Source organism: Lampetra fluviatilis, chromosome 64, assembly GCF_964198595.1.
Source record: "Lampetra fluviatilis chromosome 64, kcLamFluv1.1, whole genome shotgun sequence".
NCBI lineage: Eukaryota > Metazoa > Chordata > Hyperoartia > Petromyzontiformes > Petromyzontidae > Lampetra > Lampetra fluviatilis.
In genome coordinates, this window is record NC_136338.1 from 2,653,447 (window position 1) to 2,676,854 (window position 23,408).

Below are 23,408 nucleotides of genomic sequence, written 5' to 3' on the forward strand. Positions count from 1 at the left end.
GTTTGTGCTCGCGGAAGCGGAGGCTGCGGCGTCGTCTTCGGCGTGCGGCGGCGCCGGCAAAGGGGGAGCGCCCGTGCAGCGTGCGCTGGCTCTGTGCCGCGAGGCCGGGGTCAGCCTTGCGGAGCTGCTGCCCTCCTCCGTCACGCTCTCGCCGGGACCCGCCACCTCGTAAGTCCCCCCCGGCCTGGCGGTCGCCGGTGCCCGCTGGTGCCAGCCGGTGCCCGCCGCCACCCACCAGGGCGGAGGAGGGGGGTGGCGGCGGGGGGGCGCGTGGGGGGGGGGGGGGCAACCACCGCCTCCTCCTGCCCAACTGTCCCAAGCCGCTGCGCTGTAAGTAAGCCCCCTGTCCCCCCCTCCCTCCTCCTCTCTCCTGTGCCTGACACCACGTGACTCGTTCTGGGACCCCGAAGGCAGTATTATTAAAGTTTCCTCGCATTTACTTTTTAATGTCCGTCGAAGCTGCGGTTGGGGGTGGGAGCGTAACGATCGATTTGAGTTTTTGCGCCGCAGTTCGGTGCGGGCCTCGTTGGGTTTTAGTTGGGGGGCCCCCGTGCGTCTTCTCCGCACGTCTTTCACTGTGACGGGTGCAATCTCGTGAAACTTAAAAAAAAACCCGGAAAAAATGCAAAACGGAGGAGAAATGCCGTGAACTCTCAGTATTTGCTACAGACGGTAACCATGGCTCCACTTTGCCTGTTGTGTTAAAAGTTGCTCTGGAGGGCTCGGTTTTTGCAGGACTGCTGCGACAGATGAATAGTCCCCCACCCCATCACCAAGGCAAGGACCACCACCAGCAAGCGCTAGCACTTTGCCAAGAGTGGCCGTTTCTCTCTCTCTCGCGCGATGGGACTGTGAAGCTGGATCGGTTTACAAGAAACGAGAGGTCGGCTGGCAAGTTTGCGCTACTTTTGCGCTCGCAATGGCTGGTTCGCTCCGATCACCCGTAGGCTGCAAGTGCGCAGGAGAACACCCTTCCGCCCGCCTCGCCCACGTCATGCCACGGATGAGCAGGGATTATAAAGCGTTCCTGAAGCGTTGACTTACCGTATAGATATTACCAATTGTTCATTTAAATGTGTACAAAAAAATGTATGACGAAAGTGCCAGTTGATAATAAAAAAAACATTTATTAATTTCAAGGGTCCCAGTTTGAGTTTTTTTGTTTTGTTGTTGATCTAAGTGTGTCCACGGTTGTATAAGGACTGGGAATAAAAACAAAAAAGCTCCCAGATGTGTACTGCCTTGTCCTCTGCGATGCCAAAACGTCGGACATCGTATCCAAGGACACGGTACAAACCCCCGAAAACACAAGGGGGCGGTCACATGGAACAACCCGCACCAGAATAAGTTGCTGATCATTTGTTGAAGTCTCATTATATTAGTCACATCATCAAGCTACCACTGTAAGGGTTGTTTGGCAAACTGGTAAAAAAAAAAACTTGAAGAGAATTTTTGATGGGCCAAAAGTAACTTTTAAACATTCTGCACGAAAGAAAAATACCATTCCTTAAGTTAAAATAGAAGTGCCATTTCAGGCATTTCAATCCCTCGGTATCTGTTACATCGGGAATGTGGCAACATTTTATGAACGAATGGCTGAACAAGACTTTTTGAGATACCTTTGGCGGGCAAACAACACACGAACACGTACAGGCAGGGGTCACCCTCTGTCAGCGACAGATTAATATCGTTTGCAGTCTTGTGTCAAAGCAGTCAGCCTCATGTAGCCGCGCCACATCCAATAAAGTTGCAGGCTGGAGGTGTAGGCCCATCTGCGTTGTGCGTATGTATGTTGAACATCTTTCGCATTGAGCGTAGCCAACCGTGCTAATCAATGTTAAGCGCTAATCAACAGTCCCGCGCCCCTCCACGGAAATTCAATGAATTGCCACGATTTGATATTCGAAACGATTTTGAACATTGTAGTGTCTGTAAAATAACCCATTAGTGCACCCACAAGTTGTACACACCCACCCCACAACCAGCACAGACATTATCATTTGACGCATGTATCGCGAGCTTAAGAATCAATACGAATTGATGCACCTCTATTGGCCGCACACCACCGGGATGAGAGCCCTTGGGTCTGTCTCAATAGTCTCACTCCCCTTTGACGGTGAGGGGTGGCAGCTACTGTGGGCATCGTGGCTGTTCAAACACAACCCTCCAAAGTTGATGTGTGGCTAAAACAAAACAAGGTGACATGCCGCTTGCTGCTGATGGAACGACTAAGAGTCAGTACTGGGCTGCGTAGAATTAACAATTATATTACAATCGTGTGGTTTAGTTAAACATGATAAACTAGGGTTTTTCGGTACTGCACGTAGTATGGCAACAGGGATAAATGAGAGCATAAGGAAATTCCATCTGTAATCTCAGCTATAGCCCATAGGGGTCCGCAACCAAAAGAAAGGACTTTTTTACTTCTTCGAATTTGGTTTTAAAAAAATGCAATTACACTGTGTGGTGAAACCGAGACGGTGCTCCTCAAATAACGTCACGAAGCAGTCCCCGGAAGAGCCACATGCAGCTCTGGAGCAGCAGGTCGCCGACCCTGCTCTAGAAGGACATCTCTAACTCCCAGAGTGGGCCGTGCCCTCTGACTCTCACCACAACAGCTTACAGGGCGAGTACAATGCACCCGCATGGTGAGATGTTAACCACCTTGCCTGGTATACAGGCAATCGTGGGTTCGATCCTGATGCTTGTATGTTTGGAGTGTGCATGTCTCCCTGTGGTCGCATGGATTTCTTTCCGGGGCCTCCGGTTTCCCCCTCCTTTAGAATCAACGTGTTAGAGTATTTGGCTGCAAAATATTTACATGCGATGAGCCACTTTTAGCTTTCATCCGTGGCCCGGTCCCATCTGAAAAAGAGCTATATAGCTCAATGGGGCCTTCCCTGGTAAAATAAATAGTTTTAGTTTCATGCTACAGGGTCGGGCTGTCTGTCGATGGGTGGGAATCGGAGTTCTAGGACCTTAGTCTGGCGGCGCCGGGTCTGCCCGCAGCAGTGGGCGCGCCGCGCCTATCGGCGGGGGCGCTGGAGCACCGTGCCTTCTTCCCCTTGGCCGACTTGGGGCAGACGGCGTCTTGGGGAGGTGTGGGGATCGGCTTCCAGGGGACGGGGTTGTAGAAGCTGGGCGCCGGGTAGCCCGCGTTGCTGTAGGTGCCTGTGGGTGGGGAGAGCATGTGGGGAGTGGGGGGGGGGTGCTACATGTTAAAAAAAAAACTTGGTTTTCAATAGAGGCCGACCGAAACTGAAGTTCTGGTTTCGGCCAAAACGGAAAGTAAAAAATTGACTTTAGGCCGACACCAAAAATAAAATTCTTACTTTCGGCCAAAACCGAAAGAATGCCGAAAGAGGCCATTTGCCAACTTTCGGTACCGAAACCGAATTGTCGCAGATAAGGCCTTGAGCTGCTATAGAGCTCTTTGACAGAAGCGACCTGACTATCACAAATGTTAGCTCAATTAAGTGTGCTTATAACGTGGAAATTTATAGCAGCCAAACCAAAAAAAACAGGAGTAATATCCACACCACCAAAGGGAAAACATGCAAACTCCAAATATACTCGGGTATCAGGGTTGGGATTGAAGCCACGAAACTCTTGTCTACCAGACGAGGGGCAGTTAACAGCTCGCCACTGTGGCACCCCAGCGATGGTTAACATCACGCGGCTACAACGCAAACACAACGAAGAGCGGTACGTTTTAATTAACATTTAAAATACGAATGCACCAAGGGAAAAAAAAAACCCCACAGGGTTTTTGCCCTGCATTGTAACCCGTCGAAACAGCTCGTGCCCCCCCGGGGACTTGAATGCTCTGAAGCTACGATGGTTAACTGATGCCCTCTCAAACCTCGGGTGCTGGTTGTGTCGCCGACTCAGGCGTTCGGCGTGACTGCGCGTGAGGTCACCACCACCACCCCCGTCCCCGCCCCCACCCCCCTCACCTTTTCCTTTGCCCAGCGGCCACTCGCGTTTTGGCCGAGGTCTCGTTTTCGCTTTTTCCAGCCACTCCCGAAACTCCCTCTCCGCCCTCTCCCTCCTCTCGCGTTTTTCTGCCGACAGCCGCTCCATCTCCTCCTGGATGGGGGGCGGGGGGGGGTTTCGACTTGATGCTTTAATTTTCGTGAAGTAAAAGTTACAAAATCACCACGACTGGCGCCCCCTTCTCTTCAGATCTCGGTAGACTGGAGGTGATGGGGTGGGGGGGGGTCTGTGTTGCTGAGTGGAGAACACGTGAAGGGGAGTACAGAGTTTACAGGGTGGTCCGAGTTGCGGACGCAGTAGAGAGTGAACAGGGCGATCTGTGTTGTGAAGGGAGTGGAGATGTAATGGGGTGATACTCTTAGGGTTTTTCGGTAAAGTCACGTAGGTAAAAAAAGAAAATTAATAAAAGTAATAATAGAAATAAAATAAAATATTTATATTATTACTTTTATAAATTTTAAAATATTTCTATTATTACTTTTATACATTTTAATTTTCTTTTTTTACCTACGTGACTTTACCGAAAAAAACCTAAGAGTATGAATCCTTGCAGTCACGAAAGCTTCAAATCTAGAATGTAATGGGGTGGTCTGTATTGCGGATGGAGTGGAGAGTTAACAGGGCGGTCTGTGTTGTGGACGGAGTGGAACGGCAACAGGGTGGTCGGTGTTGTGGAGAGGTAACGAGGTGGTCTGTGTTGCGGGCAGAGTGGAGAGTTAACAGGGTGGTCTGTGTTGCGGGCGGAGTGGAGAGTTAACAGGGTGGTCTGTGTTGTGGAGATGGAACGGGGCGGGGTGGGGCTGCGTTGCGGAGGGAGTGCGCGAGTGTGCCGCACCTGCTGCCTCTGCTTCTTCTCCTTCTCGGCCGCGGCTTTGTGCTGCAGCCACTGCTGGTAGCTCTCGTGCGCCTTCTCCAAGATCCTCTGCCTCTCCTGCTCTCTCTCCTCCATCTTCGTGCGCTCCTTGCGCTCCGTCTGCTCTTCCTCGAGCTGCAACTGAGCACACCGCGGGGGGTGGCTGACGTGACGTTGCAGCCCGCGAATTCGTAACCCGCCCGCCCGCACAGGACCCACATGATTTCAGTGCCACGGTGGCAAAATGTTAACTACCTCGCCTGGTATACAGGAGGTCGTAAGTTCGATCCCGACCCTGACGCCTGCTGCATATTTGGAGTTTGCATGTTCACTCTCCCCGTGGTCGCGTGGATATTTCTCCGGGTACTCCGGTTTTTCACTGCACATTTAGAATCAACATCACGCGTTTTGATAATCTGGCTGCTATAAATTTCCACGTTGAACTATCAAACGTGGCCAGGTCGATTTTGAACAAGAGCTGTATAGCTCAGTTTGGCCTTATCCAGTAAAAATAAAAATAGATTAGTTTTATTTTTCGATTTAAAGCATTCGTGACTGCAGGGATTCATCTTCTTGGTTCTTTCGGTAAAGTCACGTAGAATGGAAATAATAAAATAATAAAAATAAAACATAATAAAATAATTCTCACGACGTGGCCGAAACGTCGTGAGAATTATTTTATTATGTTTTATTTTTCTTATTTTATTACTTCCATTCTACGTGACTTTACCGAAAGATCCAAGAAGAGATTAGTTTTAGTTTTGTTGGTTCCTGTGCCGTATCCCACCTGCTCCAATTTATTCCTCATCCACTCATGCACGCGCTCCGCTGTCTTCCTGCTCTTCTCCGATTTGATCTCCTCTTCAGTTCGTTGCTTCTCTTCGCGGTGCCGCTCCTGCGAAGGAAGAGAAGGTGGACGGTGTTGGTGGTGTCAAGACAGGATTTCTTGTACGACACTTGGACAATGCAGCACTCGTGCATTCACACGAGTCAACGTAGCTATCAATTGTTCAGACAATGCCAATGCACCAGGTCACGTATTGAATTGCATAAGAATCCATTTGTATTTAAATTTCGATTTAAAGCTTTCGTGACTGCAGGGATTCATCTTCTTGGTTCTTTCGGTAGTCACGTAGAAGGGAAATAATAAAATAATAAAAATAAAACATAATCTGAATGACGCTGTCTCCCCGACAGACCTGGTCTTCACCTGAGGACGGCTGCTTGCGTTGTGGCCGAAACGTCCTGACAATTATTTTATTGTTTTATTTTTATTATTTCCCTTCTACGTGACTTTACCGAAAGAACCAAGAAAATGAATCTATTTGTATTTACGCAAATGGTATACAAATTATGCGCTCCTGTTACATTTCTGCTAATGGGACAAACTGTACAAACGAGGCAAACTCGAAGACAATAAAAATAAATCTACGCAAAAAATAACAAATGTCTTGATTAAAATCGCAAACTCTTAATTGTTCTGCTTCACCGAGGTGGGTGAATTAATTAGATGCCCACTGTCTGCCCCCGTGGCACACTCCCAGATATAATTTCCAGCACCACCACCAATGGCACCCCCCTCCCTCCCCGCTCCTACGCTTCGTGCACGCTGCTCCAGCTGTCGCCGCTCCTCCACAGTCTTCCTCACGAGCCAATCCTCCCAGGCCGACAGTCCAGCAGGCGGGGGGCCGCCACCCTCTCTACGAGGTCCCCGCGGGGAGGATTTGCGCTTGGGGAAGTTCCGATCCCGGCTGTGGGTCGTCGCCACCGCCTGCACCCGACGGGAGCTGCACGCGCCCCCCCCGCCCACCGCACCGTACAGAATCGGAATCTTTATCCTGGAGAAATCCAATGGGTTACGAAGCACTTTTTCACAGAGGTCCAGTAGGGGCGTGTCAGAAAGTTACAAAAGCAAACTATGCAAATCACGATAGTCCTCTGGCTGGTGCTTGGTGGATTAAAAATATGTGGACTCAAAAAAGCCGTGACCTAACCACAACAGAAAACACGGTGAGATGAAATCATACAGATTTGCCAATACTGGACAGGAACAAACTCCGCAAAGGAATGGAAGGAAATGGGGGAGGCCTTTGGCTCCCGGCCACACCGTGCCAAACGGGGCTTTCGCCCGTCCTCCTCCACGTCTTCGTCCTGGCTTGCGTAGCTGCTGTGGTAGATGGCGGAGAGCAGCGAGTCCGTGGAGTCTGCCCCATCACCGGCGGTGCCAGTGGCATCGCCGGCGCCGGCAGCACAGCCGCTCAGCAGAGACGCCGTGTCGCCCCTGCCAGCCCCAGCGCCGTCCGCGGAGCAGGTTGGCATTGCCCCAAGCGTCTGCAGTGTGGGCAAGGTGGGGGAATGTGGTTGGTTTCACTGAACAGAGGTTTGACCACTGTCCCCGCAGACAACGGGTTAGAAAAAATGGAGAGGTCCTAACAACCCTGACCCTTTACTCCTTATCCTGAACCTTAACCCAGAATCATTCAAGGACCTTGTAGTAATCATCATTAGTCACCCCGTGGTGCCCTTATAAAACGCAACGTTTAACCTACTCACGCCGGCTTGTGCCCGCCCTCACAGTCGGCCATATTTGCGGAATACACCACGCCGCCGTTGACCCTGGCCATTGACCGAGCAACCCAACGTTCCTACCAGCTCCCTCCGCAGGAATGTGTTTACAGGCCACTTCAGACCTTAATGGTCACCCTGTGCCCTTATAAATCTCAACGTTCATCTTACAAAGTTCCATCACAAGGGAGAAACACAACCAAATAGACCACCACCACCACTACACTCGCCACTACTACACTCACCACTACTACACTCACTACTACACTCACCACTAGTACACTCACTACTACACTCACCACTAGTACACTCACCACTACACACCTGTCAACCCCTTATCAGTGCCCGACCTTATTACAGACCACTTCAGACCTTATTGGTCACCCCGTCCGTGCCCCTCATAAATCTCAACGTTCATCTTACAAAATCCCCATCACAAGGGAGAAACACAAATAGACAAACACATTTTCTGTGCCCGTATTAAAACGGCTGTGCGCCGTATGGACTTGAAAACTCAATTCCCCTGTACAAGAATACGGGGTAAACCGTGCGAGTTGACAGGTATGTGATGAAGATGATACGAATGAACTTAAGACTTCAAGAACCAAAGAGTGTTTAAAAGTACACAACCCGTAAACATACACAAATAGTAAAATAAAGTGGTGAAACTATTAAGCTTAAGAGGATCTCCGTGGTGGGTAAAGGAGTAGTATCGATGTATATAACCAGAAGTGTAATTTAAAACATGATCTGAGACACGCTGAAATCGAGAAGAAAACAAAGATGCTATCGTTGGAAAACATAGTACAGTATAAACAAATTACAATGCATATATTATCAGAGCATGGTTTTTGTTTGCATGTTCACAAGTGGTGTGTAGGTTCATGCAGTACTTGATTCTATTTGGTGTTTGAACATCTTAACCCCTGTTTTATTGACAAAGGATAAAACCTATTATTATTTTCCCGTAATTTAATATGTAGGATGCTTTCGCGACCAATATACATTATATAGGTTTTTTTTTGGGGGGGGGGGTTAGATCTTATAAATGTGTCGTTAAACCCGCCACCACCCGACACAGCCAATTAGTTAAGGTTTGTCACGTAAACAGAACGTGGTCATACGCTTTTTTTTCGGTAAAGTCACGTAGATAAAAAAAGGAAAATAAATTAAATCACCACGTTTAGGAGGCAACACAAGCTTCCGTCTACAGGTGGAACCATCACAGCAAAATTTCTGTATCAAGTGATGTATCAAGTGATTTAATTTATTTTCCTTTTTTCACCTACGTGACTTACCGAAAAAACAAAGAGTATGGACCCTTGCAGTCACGAAAATTTAAAATCTAGAAAGAACGTGGCCAATTCCGTCACTAACACAGCACCACCGGTGTGTAGGAGAGCAAATCCACAACATTTACAACTTGTGCTGTACTAGTAACGAATTGGCATGTTCTGTTGACGTGATAAACCTTACTAATTGTCTGTGTCGGGTGGTGGTGGGTTTAACGACACGTTTTATATTTACGCGATCTCACCCGAAACAAAACCCCTCCTATTATGAATGTTTTTATACTTTGATACCGCCAACAACAAAAAGTTTAAATTTTGGCTTAAACGAAACGCGGCCTAGTCATCACCACGCAGCCTTCATTCAACGCGGCGCTCTCACCGTTGTCGATTCGCAGTTGGCGGGCGCCTTCTTGAGTCTTCAACAATAACGAAATAGCGATCGATAGTTTCTTCGTCGTTTAGTGTTTCCCTTGGGGGTTTTTTATTCACTTTTAAAATGTAAACAACGACTGCTTAGAGGCCGAGCGCCGTCCCCACACAGAGGGCCCCGCTCGCTTGAGGCTTCGCGTTGCCTGGCAACCGCTGAGGGGAGGGGGGGCGGTTTCTTCCCGACTCGCACCGCGCGCGGCGGTTTGCGGTCGCGTGTGGCGGGAAAATTCAAACGGGGCGCGGGAGGAAGAGGGGAGGGGGGGAAAGGGGAGGGAGGGGAGCGGTGGGAGGGGGAAGAGGGGAGGGAGGGGGAGAGGGGAGGGAGGGGGAGAGGGGAGGGAGGGGGAGAGGGGAGGGAGGGGGAGAGGGGAGGGAGGGGGAAGAGGGGAGGGAGGGGGAGAGGGGAGGGAGAGGGGAGGGAGGGGGAGAGGGGAGGGAGAGGGGAGGGAGGGGGAGAGGGGAGGGAGGGGGAAGAGGGGAGGGAGGGGGAGAGGGGAGGGAGGGGGAGAGGGGAGGGAGGGGGAGAGGGGAGGGAGGGGGAGAGGGGAGGGGGAAGAAGGGAGGGAGGGGGAGATGGAGAGAAACGGAGGCACGGGCCAAAATAACGGAGTGGTAACTCTTGCAATCTCCCATTTACTTGATACAGCTGTCGTGGCTGTGACGGTTCCACCTGAAGACGGAAGCTTGTGTTGCCTCCGAAACGTCGTGATTTTTATTTTTATTAATTTTAATGTTTTACCTACGTGACTTTACCGAAAAAAACTAAGAATACGAATCCTTGCAGTCACGAAAGCTTCAAATCTAGATTTGAAGTTTTCGTGACTGAAAGGATTCATACTCTTAGGTTTTTTCGGTAAAGTCACGTAGGTGAAAAATTACATAAACAAAATAAAATAGAATGAAAACTAAAATAAAATAAAATCTTTATATTTATTTAGCTACTAATCTCTTAAATCTTGACTTAGTTTTCGTGACTGCAGGAATTAATATTCTTTGGGTCTTTTGGTAAAGTCACGTAGATAGGTTAAAAAAAATACATTTTTAAAAACTACGACGTTTCGATCGCAACAAAAGCATGTGACTTTACCTAAAGACCCAAAGAATACTAAGCTCTTTTTCCACAGATCAGATTATTTAAACTGGAGGAATCCGATGAGCTACAATGCTCCTTTTCCACAGATCACAAACGAAATATTTATACTGAAGGAATGCGACGAGTTTTACAGCTCTTTTTCCACAGATTACAATCAGAATATGTATCTACACTGGAGGAATCCGATAAGATATACACGCTCTTTTCCCACATATGTCCAGTAGGGACAGGTCAGAAAGTTACAACACACATACGTTGGGTTGCTCGGTCAATGGCCAGGGTCAACGGCGGCGTGGTGTATTCCGCAAATATGCCCGATTGTGAGGACGGGCACAAGCCGGCGTGAGTAGGTTAAACGTTGAGTTTTATAAGGGCACCACGGGGTGACCAGCCCCTCCCCACCCCTCCTTTGATGCACGACGGACGGACACAATAATCCCCTATGGGCTGGTGTAACCATGAGGTTCCTACCAGTAACATGGACTTAAAACACAAACTTTCACTTGTCAATTTAACCGTGGCACTATTTTGTCCAGCGGAGCGATCCTCCGCAAGATAGTCAGCCTTGTGCTGGCAATGTTGGTGTGTGGGCATTTAAATAAAGTAAATTACTGTGTTCAGACGTTCAAACCGTCCTACTTACGAAGGGGTCTCAGGAACGAATTGTGTTCATAATTCGAGGGCTATCCGACCAACTAGTGCATTGCATATCCAAGCTCACCATGAACAAAGGAAAAGTTGCAAATGTGAACTGCGATATAGAACTTGAGTTACACCATGCACAAATACTGCACTGAGTGCGTTAGTTTGGTTCATTGGTCAGGTTGGATATGAAATGTTGTAAGTTTATCACAAAAAAAACAAAAGTCAATACGTAACACAAGCTATAATTTTATTAACTTCTACGAATCGATAAACATTAAGACGATAAAAAAAAAGTTACACATGGGATGATTCAATATTAAAAACACATACAACACTTTATACACACTGCATTCGTACAACTTATTGCCGAGGGTTAGCATAAGGCGATCTCATTTCACACGCAACCACGCTGACATGGTCACGCACACACACCTGTCAACCCATACGGTTTACCTGTATTCTTGTACAGGCAAATTGAGTAGATAAATAAAAGTTTTTGTCTATTTGTGTGTTTCTCCCTTGTGATGGGACTCTGCAGGATGAACGTTGAGATTTATAAGGGCACGGGGCGACCAATACGTTCTGAATTGAATCTTAATTTGAAGCTTTCGTGACTGCAGGAATTACTCTTTGGTTCTTTCGGTAAAGTCACGTATAAAGATAAAATAATAAATAAATAATAGCTATTACTTAATTTATAATGTATACAGATAAAGCAATAAAGTAAATAATAGCTATTATTTAATTAATAATTTTATCTTTATACGTGACTTTACCGAAAGAACCAAGGAGTAAGTTCTGAATTGGTCTGTAACAAGGTAGGGTTGACAGGTATGCGCAAATTATATTTAGACATCACCGCAAGCATTTTAGCCACACTAATCAGACTGGAAGAGGACGCTGCGACCTGCCAGGTGTTTATTTTTAAATCCTTTATATTAAGTTCACTTGCTTGCTTGCGCGCTTACGACCGTGCAAATCTTTCGGTCGTTTTTTAACCCACTTCCCGTGATCCAATCGAGCTGACATTTTGCACAGACTCGTTGTGCGTGACAATTTATTTTCGTGAATTTTTTTTTTCCAAAATTTTACTTTTTAGGAAAAAAATAATTATATTTAATTACCAATTGCTTAATGGTGGCAGGCAATCATCTGACCCATAGGTGGCAGCCATCTCAAGCCAGAGGACGAGAGGACTCTAGCCGTCACGCATATAAAGGATTGATAGTGAAAAACTTTGTTTTTACGGGTTAATTTTTTATTCAGCACGTTTCGGATTTCTGGTGGTAACATTATGACCACAGGATTGATGCCACTGCTTGCTGCATGCAGCTGCAATAACACAATTGCAATATAAACACAAATTCTGCAAATTATTAATCTGCTCGTGGATGAAGGCATCTCAATATTATGTCCGTCATGGCTTTTTGTTTTTAACCATACTTCACCACGCTGGTCAGTGTGATTGTGAAGGTGGTTGGAGGAGGGAGATTGTGTTGGGGCAGGGGGCGTACAACAGGTTCTGATGGGTTTCTATTTCGCTGTTTTTTTATATCTTGCTTTGCCATATTGGCGACGCAGATCCCGCTCACAAATTAGACTTCTCTCTGGTCTGGAGTTCTCACCCTGGCTAAACTAAAAACTGTTAATTGGTAATTGCACTAAGGTTAATAGCGGAGCAGCAGAAGCAGCACACCAACCACTCAACGACTGCTCCATCCCATTGGACTGTGATGACAAAAAAAGAACACGCAAATAAAAAAAGATACCGCTCAGGTTTTTGCAGCCATGCTCCTGTGTCGCTCTCCGATGTGTTGTTGAGTTGTTGTTCGGCGTTCTGTCCAACATGCGCTGGAAGCTTCTTCATTTGCAGTCCCTGAAGAAGCTCCTAGCCCATTGCAGCGAAACGTCGGACATTATGCTGAACAACACGTGGCACGAGCAACAAAACACATCAGAGAGCTAAACAAATATAACCAATCTTTCATAAAAATCCAAATATGGGCACAATTTTGGTGACTAGGATTCCTTGACAATTGTGCACCGAGCCAGGCGGCCAGGTGATCGGGCTCACAGCCGCACTCTTTTGGCTTCGTGATGTCCAGCCTCGTCTTCGGAGGGCTGCTTCTTGTCGTCCTTCAACAAAGGTACGGCCTTCTGAGGTGCCCAGTCGATGTCTCCTCCCGTGGCCTTCTCAACCTTCTCACCACAACAACAGCGCGTGAGTGTTAATGAGCGCATCGGCCATCACTGCTGCCATTAGGACCAAATATGGGGCGCCGTGGTGGCGAGATATTAATTACCTCGCCTGGCATACAGGTCGTGGGGTCGATGTCAATCCTGATGCTTGTACATTTGGAGTTTGCAGGTCTCTATCCCCAACACACTTTTTCTGGCATAAGGTATTCCAACGGTTTTAAGGTATTTTTGGGGTGCTAATTCCAAATCTGGCATAAGTTTTTGTCTATCACATCAGGTTTTTGAGATATAAAATATTGCATTTTCAATAAAAACTGCAGAAGAAAAATATTACATAAATGTGGATATCTGCATAAAATGATATTATAAACACACTATCCTAAAAATACAGCACCATATTTTAACACTAAAGCAGTCACTGACTCGCAACAACTTGCAATCATAAGTGACAGAGTTAATTTCGGGTAAAATCAATGAAAATGGGGTATGCCGATAGCATAAAATGAGATGTGATAGAGCAAATCTGAGATCAGATTTGGAATCAGCACCCTAAAATTAGTCTAAAACAGCTGCAAAAGTCCAGGCCACAATTTTTTTTTTTTGTTGACCAGTGTTTTTCTCCAGGTCCTCCGGTTTTTCCCTCCACATTTAGAATTGACGTGCGTTTTGAGAATACATTTCCGCTTCTGAAAAAGAGCTGCATGGCTCAGTGGGCCTTACCTGGTAATAAAAAAAATAGTTAATAGAACAAAAACTAGATATATATGTATTTGTAAAAGATTTACCAAGTTCACGGATTGGTGGACCCGATAGTTGGGAGGGTCGGAGAGGGTGAGTAAACACGTGCCCCTCCACACCAAAACTGTACCCAGACGAGATTGACTCCATGAAAGCCACAGACGAAGGCTTGACTAAAATTCCACGGTGTTGTCATCGACTAAACTAGTGCTGTTCATACATTTTCAGAGGGGGGGGGGGCACTTTTCCCCAATAAGACACCATCAGTGCGAGGGTCACCACGCATTTGAAACCATAGTGGTTTGACAGCACGATGATGGGAGGTGTTTTCACATATGTACATGTCGGGGGGAGGCAACAAGTCAGGGGCCGCACTAAAGGCCACCAAGCGGCCACCAGTGGCCCGTGGGCCTTGCAATGATGAACACTGGCCTAGACTAAAGTATGAACATTCCGACTACATTAACACAGAACTGCTTTTTGTGTTGTTTGTCGTCATTCCTCCCCCACCCCGCACTTCCGATGAGCGCGGTTGGCTACGTGCGGTGAAAAAGTTGAACATACATACATCAGGGCTCACCTTCTCCGCCATGGCATGCTTCCGTGTCCAGCTTTTGGCCGTGCTGACAAAAGCTGGCTTGTTGTACTTAAACTCGGCCGACTGGAAGAGGTGCACGGGCGGAGACAGAACGCGCCATCAGAAGGTTTCTGTTTCAGACTACACCAACATCAGCCTCCCCCACACGTCATCGCAATCCTTCAGAGTCCCGCGATGCCCCGATCCATCTCGCTCCTGCGCATGAGCTGATCTCATCGATCCATCTCCTCGCTAGTCGTTCTTTCGAGCGCATTTTCCTCCTTTGGCTGCAATTCCACCATCATTCGTGTCCATCGATTGTCAACCCTCCTAGTCATGTCGGCCTGCCCAAACCCACTTTTCTCAACAGTCAATATTAAGTCTCTGTTTCTCATCTCTAATCATTTGGTTAACTGCTGATAATAGATATTTCAATATTAATTTGAAGCTTTCATGACTGCAGGAATCCATACTCTCTGGTTCTTTCTTTCACGTAGATAGAAAAAATAATAAAATAAAACACGTTTCGGTCGCAACACAAGCGTTTGTCTTCAGGTGAGCCATTGTATTAGAGATTACAATGACTACTTCAGCACCGTAGTCGTGGGGTTACATTAACACATTAACATGCTAATCTCTAGCAATGTAATGGCCGAGGAATATTACTTGTAAATTCCATCTCTATCCCCGCCCACTTACCCTTGAGTTGTACCCATCTGAAACCAATATGACCTCTTGTTGCAGTAGTTCTCTCGCTATATTTCTCCTGCCTCAGAAGTCCGCCTGCTGTATTTTTTCACCTGAAGACGAGTGCTTGTGTTGCGATCGCAACGTCGTGATTTAAAAAAACATATTTTTCTATCTACGTGACTTTACCGAAAGACCCAAAGAGTACAGTTATACACTGTTATTCTTGACATGTTTATTACAAGTCACGTGCTTAAACCGAACAAATATGTGCTCCGGTTAATCCGAAATCCACGTTATCGCCTATACAGTACAGTACTTGCGTATCTTTACAACAGTGGGCAGAGTTTAATTTTGTTTGGCGTGGCTCTGCTATCCACTTAGTGGGCAAAGTCCTCTGCGCGGGAGCAGGAAAGTGTTGTCACCGAGCACGCGCATTATCGATCGGTCAATAGTTCGTTTTTGGCATAGAGATCCGCGGAAAATTCATATTTTTGTATTATCCGCGATTTTTGTTTATTATCCACAGTCGTTCCTCCCCGTCATTAGCGCGGATAATCGAGAGTCTACTGCAGTTTAGTTTTGAGTACAGGGCCACCCGGCACCAGAGGTCGCAAACGGGTTTTGATTCCTTACCCGTACCCGGCCGCATCAGGGTCGCAACCGGGTACCCGTACCCTACCCGATACCCGGCTACCCGTACCCGGCCTGGTATCGGGTAGGGTACGGGTACCCGATTGTGACCTCTGGGATGAAGCCATGTTGCAGGCGCGGGTGGGTTGATTCTAGGAACTTGAATTGTGAGAAGAGACAAGACGTTGGGAAATGAGTGACAAACGGTGACTCACCAGTGACTCACGGCCTACCCGTACCCGTCCGCACCAGGGTCGCAAACGGGTACCCGTACACGGCCGAGTACGGGTAGCCAGGTATCGGGTAGGGTACGGGTATCGGGTACCCGATTGCGACCTCTGCCCGGCACCCCCCCAACTTAATCGTTGAGACAGTAGTACGTACGATGTCGGGCATGAGCGGGTCATCCGGGTTAGGTTCCCCCATCAGCTGCTGCACGGATGTGAGGACTGTGGACACGTTCAGTGAGGGCCTCCATGCGCCCTAGCAGAGAAACAGACGAACCCCCCCCCCCCCCTCAAGCCATTCAGCCCGTTGGAGCAAGTGCCGTTCGCGAGCAACTGTTGGAGGCCAGTACACGGCACACGAGGGGGTGGCGTGGACCCCACCATGCTTGGCCACCTATGGCCTGCCCAGTGCTGACGTTTACACACTGACAACGGTACTCATACTGGTAGGAACCTCCTGGTTACACCAGCTCACAGGGGATTATTGTGTCCGTCGTGCAGGGAGGGGCTGGGTGGGGAGGGAGGGGCTGGGGCTGGGTGGGGAGTGGCTCGGTGGGGAGGGTGGGGCTGGGTGGGATGGGGCTGGTCACCCCGTGGTGCCCTTATAAAACTCAACGTTTAACCTACTCACGCCGGCTTGTGCCCGCCCTCACAGTCGGGCATATTTGCGGAATACACCACGCGGCCGTTGACCCTGGCCATTGACCGAGCAACCCAACGTTCCTACCAGCTCCCTCCGCAGGAATGTGTTTTAGGGGTGAGTCGAACTAGGGAAGGGGGTCATGACAAATTCAGATGTCACTCGTCATCGATGTTAGCCAAGGCTAGAGAGGTATCGAAATGTCGCCTTTTATTTATTTTTACATATATTCTTTGAGTATACAGTAGAACCCCTTTAAACGACCACCCGTTAACGACTAATCGCTTGACGACAGGCCTTCATAGAGCCCAATGTGTTCGCTTACCGACCATTCATCGATGTATATTAATGCATTGCTTACCCATGTTTCGTTTAATATGTTTATAATGTTGTTAGTATTTTTATGTTTTAATGTCAATTGTTTTAAATATTATAAAGTACGTTTTTTGGGTGAAAAAAGGTAACCTTTGATGCTATCGGAACGCATTAAGCCTTTAACATGTATTTCCTATACTCGCTTAACTACCAAATCACTTAACGACCGGTTTCATGGAACCAATTACCATCGTTAAGAGGGCTTTTCTATTTTTTTCCTTCTAAGGCCGTTTTGTTGACAAATGCGTTTAATCTTTCACTGCACGCACAACCGCTGTACAATCTTTAAAATGTTCTTATTTTTTATTGGGTCTATGGTGGGCCACAACATTAACACATAAACCTCGGCGTTATAGAATAAATGCGTTAAAATTAATACGCCTCGCGTGACCGCGGATCGTGCCAAATTAAAATCGCGAACCTTATTTGGCCTGTAGGCCATAAGTTCCCCACATCAACACGAGGATATGCAGCACCAAGGCACTTTCCGAAATACATTCCTTTGTTTAATTAGGAGAGAGCCAGGCGAGTGTGAAGGCACCTTGGGGGAAATAAGCACCTTAGGTGGCATCTTGAGAATGTCGAGGCATATTCGGCCGGCCGTGTCGATGTTCGGGTGATAGATGGGCGTCAGGAACGTCACCTTTGGGGGCTCAAATGGATACCTGCACACAGATGAGAACAAAAAAAACCAGCGCATTAATCACGTACACCAACTGACGATACTAAATGATTATGTGTGTGTGTTGAACTTCTTTTGCACCGTACGTAGCCAACCGTGCTAATCAGACAACAAACCATCACAAAAAGCATTCTAGTATGGCCCTCTTGCATGCACTGCTGGGTGATGGGCTCCCCACCGTTGGTTGTGGAGGTTGTTTGACAATACTACTCCACCATGCTGGTACTGGTAGGAACCTCCTGGTTACACCAGCCCACAGGGAGGGGCTGGGTGGGGAGAAGAGGGTGGGGAGGGGCTGGGTGGGGCTGGGTGGGGAGGGGCTGGTTATCCCGTGGTGCCCTTATAAAACTCAATGTTTAACCTACACACGCCGGCTTGTGCCCGCCCTCACAGTCAGGCATATTTGCGGAATACACCACGCCGCCGTTGACCCTGGCCATTGACCGAGCAACCCAACGTTCCTACCAGCTCCCTCCACAGGAATGTGTTTATTGCAGGTTGATCTTTGAGGACCCAGAACTGGTTCAGTGCTCATTTACCAAAGCCGGGAAATCAAACTCAGGTAGCCAGGCTCATAGCACATGGGGCTAACCATTACAACAACCACACTCCCCATTATTGTCCATAACACTCCATAATAGTGAATATAATGGAAGAGGGGTGGAAGTCAGGGGTTAATATAAAACAATGTATTTTTTCAGATTAGTTTTGTGATGGAGTTAAGTGTCCCTTTGTTATATACCTGCTCCCAGCATGTCCATTACCTGTCAGGTATCTGCACTTCCAAGCTGAAGATGCCTTCCTCGTAGGGAGTGCCCGCACCTCCCAAGATCTCTAGATGGAGACAAGATGCGAATCCAAGCTGAGACAACCCACGTGATGCAATCACCTCAAAAGGGCACTCATGTCGGCCAGGGCATGGGTGCGGAACGTATGGCCCCCCTTGGGCAAGACACGACCCACAACTTCCATTAAATAAAAAAATAAACTATTTTTAATTTTACCAGGCAGAAGTGACTTGGCCACAAATGATAGCTGAACGAAGTAGCTAATCTTCTTGGTTCTTTCGGTAAAGTCACGTAGAATGGAAATAATAAAAATAAAACATAATAAAATACAATTCTCACGTTTCGGCCACAACGCAAAAAAGACGAGTCCCCAAGTTTGAGCCCTGTGTAGTTACAAGAATCTGGTGTCACACTCAGCTACCTGATTATAAGATAAAGCCACATTTTTTGCATTTAAATACAGGAAAAAAAGTGGCTTATGAACCAGAGAATACAATAAAACCTGTCATTGTAGCTTAGCTGCACTAATCGGACACTAGATGTGAACATTTTCAACTTGGCAATATGGTTTCGAATTTTATTGCGCGTTAAAGTTACCTGTTGTTTTTCAAGTAGCACTGAGCACACAGCCAATGCCTATACTTCTAGCGTGGTCAAAGTTATGCACTTTGGTAGCATTCTCCCACATGAGTAATGTTCATCAATTTTCAAGAGCTGGAATTTATCCAAATTAAGTTCTGAACCAAATTTAAACGCAATGGGTTTTGTACATTTACCGATGACCAGGCCGAGACCATCAACTCGGCGAATTTGGCGAAACTTGTTTAAACTACAGGCCGCTACAAGCTGGCTTCAATGCCACCACCTTCAGCGGGTTGCCGTTGTCACAGCGCTCAGACCGACCCTCCGAGCCACATCCTCTGCATGACAGCGATGATTACAATCGGCACGGTACAACGTGTAGGGGGGACGTGGCGGGTACTTACGAGCACGCAGCTCCCCGGACGCCTCGTCGCAGAGCCAGCACGACACGCCGGGTGGAGGCTCGCTCGCCAGACGCTCCACCTCCCGCGCCAGGCGGGACACTCGCTGCATCATCCTTGTGTAGATGAGTAGTGGATGACGAGATGTCACTCTGGGAGACAGAGAGTGATGACGTCATGTTACGCGGGGATATATAAGGGGAACCCGTGACGTAATGAGGGTCTTTTTTACTCTTTTATCTGGCAACAAAACTGACACTTTTTTTTTACAAGGAGTCATGTTTGCATAGACCACAATACCTGCAGTCATAATACAAACAAAAAACATAACTCTGATAATGTATGCACTGTCCTTGAAGTTGATTGGTCCACACCCGAGACAGCTTTCCTTAGAGCCTAGTCTCACATGGTGTCAACTTCAAGGACAGTGCATACATTATCAGAGTTATGTTTTTTGTTTGCATTACGACTGCAGGTATTGTGGTCTATGCAAACATGACTCCTTGTAAAAAAAGGTGTCAGTTTTGTTGCCAGATAGAAGGGTAAAAAAACAATTATCGTAAGGGGGGTCGTCCAGAGGGGCCAGGATCGGAGAGAGTTGAGGGAGTCGGACCCCCGGGGTAGGGAGAATTAGTACCAGGGGTACGGGGGGCTACTTCACCCGTCTAACCGAGTTGGATGACCCCTCGGCAGAGGTCGCAAATGAGTTTTGATTCCTTACCCGTACCCGGCCGCACCAGGGTCGCAAATGGGTACCCGGTACCAGGCCGGGTACGGGTACCCGTTCCCTACCCGTACCCTACCCGAAATGAGTGACAAACGGTTACTCACCATTGACTCACGGCCTACCCGTACCCGTACCCGGCCGCCCCAGGGTCGCAAACGGCTACCCGTACCCAGCCGGGTACGGGTAGCCGGGTAGCGGGTAGGGTACGGGTATCGGGTAGGGTACGGGTATCGGATACCCGGTTGCGACCTCTGCCCCTCGGTTGGTGCTGAGGGAAGAGCACAAATAGCCTGGGAAGCGCTAGGTACCTCCCAGTACCTTTTCCCCTGGGGAGAGATTCTACGTTGCCAACTGTTAGGCATAAGCCGTTATAAGTTCCCGGTTATTAACCCTTAATAAATGCTAGCATTCCGCCCCTACTAAAGAACTGCGTCTTCTGTTGCACCTCAACACTTGCACCCCGGATCACCTGCTGCTGCTCTTGCTGCTGCTGCTGTTGATGCTCCAGCTGCTTCTTCAGCTACTGTTGCTCCTGCTGCTGTGCCAGTTGCTTCTTCTGTTGATGCTCCCAGCTGCTGCTGCAGCTTCTCTCCAACTGTTCAGTAAACTGCAATGAAACGTTCAAGGCAATTGCGTTACCACACCTCGGGGTACAAATCAATAATCCCTGGCCACCATGAATAGATGCTCCATTCCCCGACTCTCCGGGTCGAACCCGCACGAGTGGCAACACTGCTTCCGCGAACTTTATAACCCCGCGCGGACCAGCGTGGTGAAGTATGGCCAAATAAGACCCCGCGTGGCGCGGGTTGCCTGTACACGCACTGTATAACAACACGTGTGGTAGTAGAGGGGCGTCCAACACACACACACACAAAGATCCTCACGTGTAGCATTTTAACAGGCTGTCAGGGCAAGTGCTGTTAGCGAGTAGCACCTATGAAGGCCGGCACAGCACACGAGGGGGTGGGTGGCCAGCACCACGCCCGGCCGCCTTTGTCTCCCTCGTAACGATGTTTACACACAGCACCAAGGCACACAAAGATCCCCCTATAGCCTTAACAGACTGTAGGGGTGCTGTTAGCGAGTAGCACCTATGAAGGCCGGCACGGCACACGAGGGGGTGGGTGGCCAAGACCACTCCCGGCCGCCTTTGTCTCCCTCGTGACGATGTTGACACACCGCACCAAGGCACACAAATATCTCCCACGTAGCCTTAACAGACTGTAGGGGCAAGTGCTGTTAGAGAGTAGCACTTATGAAGGCCGGAGCGGCACACGAGTGACGATGTTTACACACCGCACCGAGGCACACAAAGATCTCCCCTATAGCCTTAACAGACTGTAGGGGCAAGTGCTGTTAGCGAGTAGCACCTATGAAGGCCAGAACGGCACACGAGGGGGTGGGTGGCCAAGACCACTCCCGGCCGCCTTTGTCTCCCCAGCGGCGATGTTTACACAACAGCACGAGGGTACAGTACATTCGGGGCCTAAAATGTTAACATTCCTCCCCGGCCCCCTTCGCATATTCATTATTTAATCAACCTTAACCGTACTTACCACAAAAAAATATGAAGTTTACAGAATTAAATGGAGGGGGGGGGGGGTGGTCACACAAGACGTCCAGTATCTGGTGCACTCCGTTAAAGCGAAGCGAGTGAGCGGAGCAGTCGTCCGAGTCGGTCACTTACTCAACGTTGAGCGTGAGGAGGTCACGGGCATCAGGAGGAGGTCACGGGGGTCAGGAAGAGGTCACAGTCGTGGTGAGGAGGTCACGGGCGCCGTTGCGCGAGAGGGAGCAGTAGTAGCAGTCTGGATTTGGCGCGCTTTTGCACTCGTCCAAGTCTCGCGAGATCTCGTTGATAATCCCACGGGCGGGATCTGGGCGGGAGGGGGGGGTGCAGGAGGCAGGGCTGGAGAGGGGGCGGGGCTGAGTGCCTATGACGTCACGGATTTTATTAACAGAATTACAATCTAAATCTGAATTTCGATTTAAAGCTTTCGTGACTGCAGGGATTCATCTTCTTGGTTCTTTCGGTAAAGTCACGTATAAGGGAAATAATAAAATAATAAAATAACTACAATTGTATTGTATTTTATTATGTTTTATTTTTATTATTTTATTATTTCCCTTCTACGTGACTTTACCGAAAGAACCAAGAAGATGAATCCCTGCAGTCACGAAAGCTTTAAATCGAAAAATGCATATCCTCATCATGGCTTTACTTGGCTTCGCGAACAAAGATCTAGGAAGGACATCCACGTCTTCTGCAAGCACGCTGGTGGCTGACGAGGCCTATGCCGGACAGGCAGGTCCTGCCACAACGGCTGCAAGTATCGGTCTGATCTGGAATGGGTGCTGAGGGGTCGCGGTTCTTCCTCCTTCTCATTTTGTCCTCTATACAGGCCCTGCGGGTATCTTCGAAGAAGGAGGTGACCTGGTGGACTGTGTGCCGCCAGGAGTTGCGATCAGCCGCTTGTGTTGCCCACTGACGGTGATCGATGCAGCAAGCAGTGAGGGTCTTCTTCAGGGAATCTTTGTGTAGTGGGTTCGAATTAGGTGCACACACACACAGCTTGGAGGCAACACTATTTATTAAACGGTAAGTAATATAACACTGTACATGAGTTGGTGACCACATTCCTCAACTCACTAACAATCTGAAACACGACACAGAGTGGACCAGGCAGGCAATGGGCTGCCTGGTCCAGGACGACGACCCGGGACTTGAGGACCGATGATGTCGTCTTCACTTCGGAGTACAACAGCCCCCCGCTCTGCGTCCACACCCCGCTTATATCCCCTTCCCAGGCCACGCCTCCCTTTCCCAGGCCACGCCTCCATTCCCAAGCCACGCCTCCCTTCACAGGCCACGCCTCCCTTCACAGGCCACGCCTCCCTTCCCAGGCCACGCCTCCCTCTTCCCAGGCCACGCCTCCTTTCCCAGGCCTACGCCTCCCTTCCCAGGCCACGCCTCCCTTCACAGGCCACGCCTCCCTTCCCAGGCCACGCCTCCCTTTCCAGGCCACGCCTCCCTTTCCAGGCCACGCCTCCCTTTCCAGGCCACGCCTCCCTTTCCAGGCCACGCCTCCCTTTCCAGGCCACGCCTCCCTTCCCAGGCCACGCCTCCCTTCCCAGGCCACGCCTCCCTTCCCAGGCCACGCCTCCCTGCCCAGGCCACGCCTCCCTTCCCCCACCTCAAGTGAAGGTCTGGGTCCCTCCACCACGTGACCTCCCCAGGCACCCCCTTGGGGCCCCCAGCCCTCGTACGGGCCGACA

General features: G+C 48.7%; 3 protein-coding genes across 3 annotated transcripts in view; 1 reads left to right on the top strand and 2 right to left on the bottom strand.

Annotated features, from left to right (window-relative positions):
- ZFC3H1 (zinc finger C3H1-type containing) overlaps positions 1-295 on the top strand; it is a 54,995-nt gene extending 54,700 nt beyond the window's left edge. The window contains exon 36 of the mRNA XM_078882300.1: positions 2-295. Within this exon, the coding sequence (XP_078738426.1) occupies positions 2-172 (171 nt within the window). The 3' untranslated portion in view covers positions 173-295. The remainder of the gene's footprint in view (position 1) is intronic.
- An 811-nt stretch (positions 296-1,106) lies between these two features.
- CCDC34 (coiled-coil domain containing 34) lies at positions 1,107-7,168 on the bottom strand. The gene is made up of 6 exons (XM_078882246.1): positions 6,957-7,168; positions 6,447-6,687; positions 5,637-5,744; positions 4,832-4,990; positions 3,957-4,089; positions 1,107-3,171 (listed from the first exon to the last, which is right to left on the bottom strand). The coding sequence occupies exons 1-6, from the start codon at positions 7,166-7,168 to the stop codon at positions 2,972-2,974; spliced, it is 1,053 nt and encodes a 350-aa protein (XP_078738372.1). The 3' UTR covers positions 1,107-2,971.
- A 4,481-nt stretch (positions 7,169-11,649) lies between these two features.
- Positions 11,650-21,966, bottom strand: UBE2T (ubiquitin conjugating enzyme E2 T). The gene is made up of 8 exons (XM_078882346.1): positions 21,820-21,966; positions 20,599-20,736; positions 19,406-19,554; positions 18,396-18,465; positions 17,509-17,614; positions 16,092-16,190; positions 14,391-14,471; positions 11,650-13,072 (listed from the first exon to the last, which is right to left on the bottom strand). Exons 3-8 carry the CDS (start codon positions 19,515-19,517, stop codon positions 12,944-12,946), a joined length of 597 nt encoding a protein of 198 aa, XP_078738472.1. The 5' UTR covers positions 19,518-19,554; positions 20,599-20,736; positions 21,820-21,966; the 3' UTR covers positions 11,650-12,943.
- Between the last annotated feature and the right edge of the window lie 1,442 nt (positions 21,967-23,408).

Bases quoted from the DNA above. Each gene is read 5' to 3' on its own strand.
- UBE2T (XM_078882346.1), bottom strand. From the start codon at position 19,517: ATGATGCAGCGAGTGTCCCGCCTGGCGCGGGAGGTGGAGCGTCTGGCG. The intron at 16,191-17,508 runs GTGCTTATTTCC...TTTCTCTGCTAG, and splicing joins TTCTCAAGATGCCACCTAAG to GGCGCATGGAGGCCCTCACT. The intron at 14,472-16,091 runs GTACGTACTACT...CACCTCTTCCAG, and splicing joins ACCCGCTCATGCCCGACATC to TCGGCCGAGTTTAAGTACAA.
- CCDC34 (XM_078882246.1), bottom strand. From the start codon at position 7,168: ATGCCAACCTGCTCCGCGGACGGCGCTGGGGCTGGCAGGGGCGACACG. The intron at 4,090-4,831 runs GTGCGGCACACT...CCCCCCATCCAG, and splicing joins AGAAGAAGCAGAGGCAGCAG to GAGGAGATGGAGCGGCTGTC. The intron at 3,172-3,956 runs GTGAGGGGGGTG...CCCCACCCACAG, and splicing joins GCCGCTGGGCAAAGGAAAAG to GCACCTACAGCAACGCGGGC.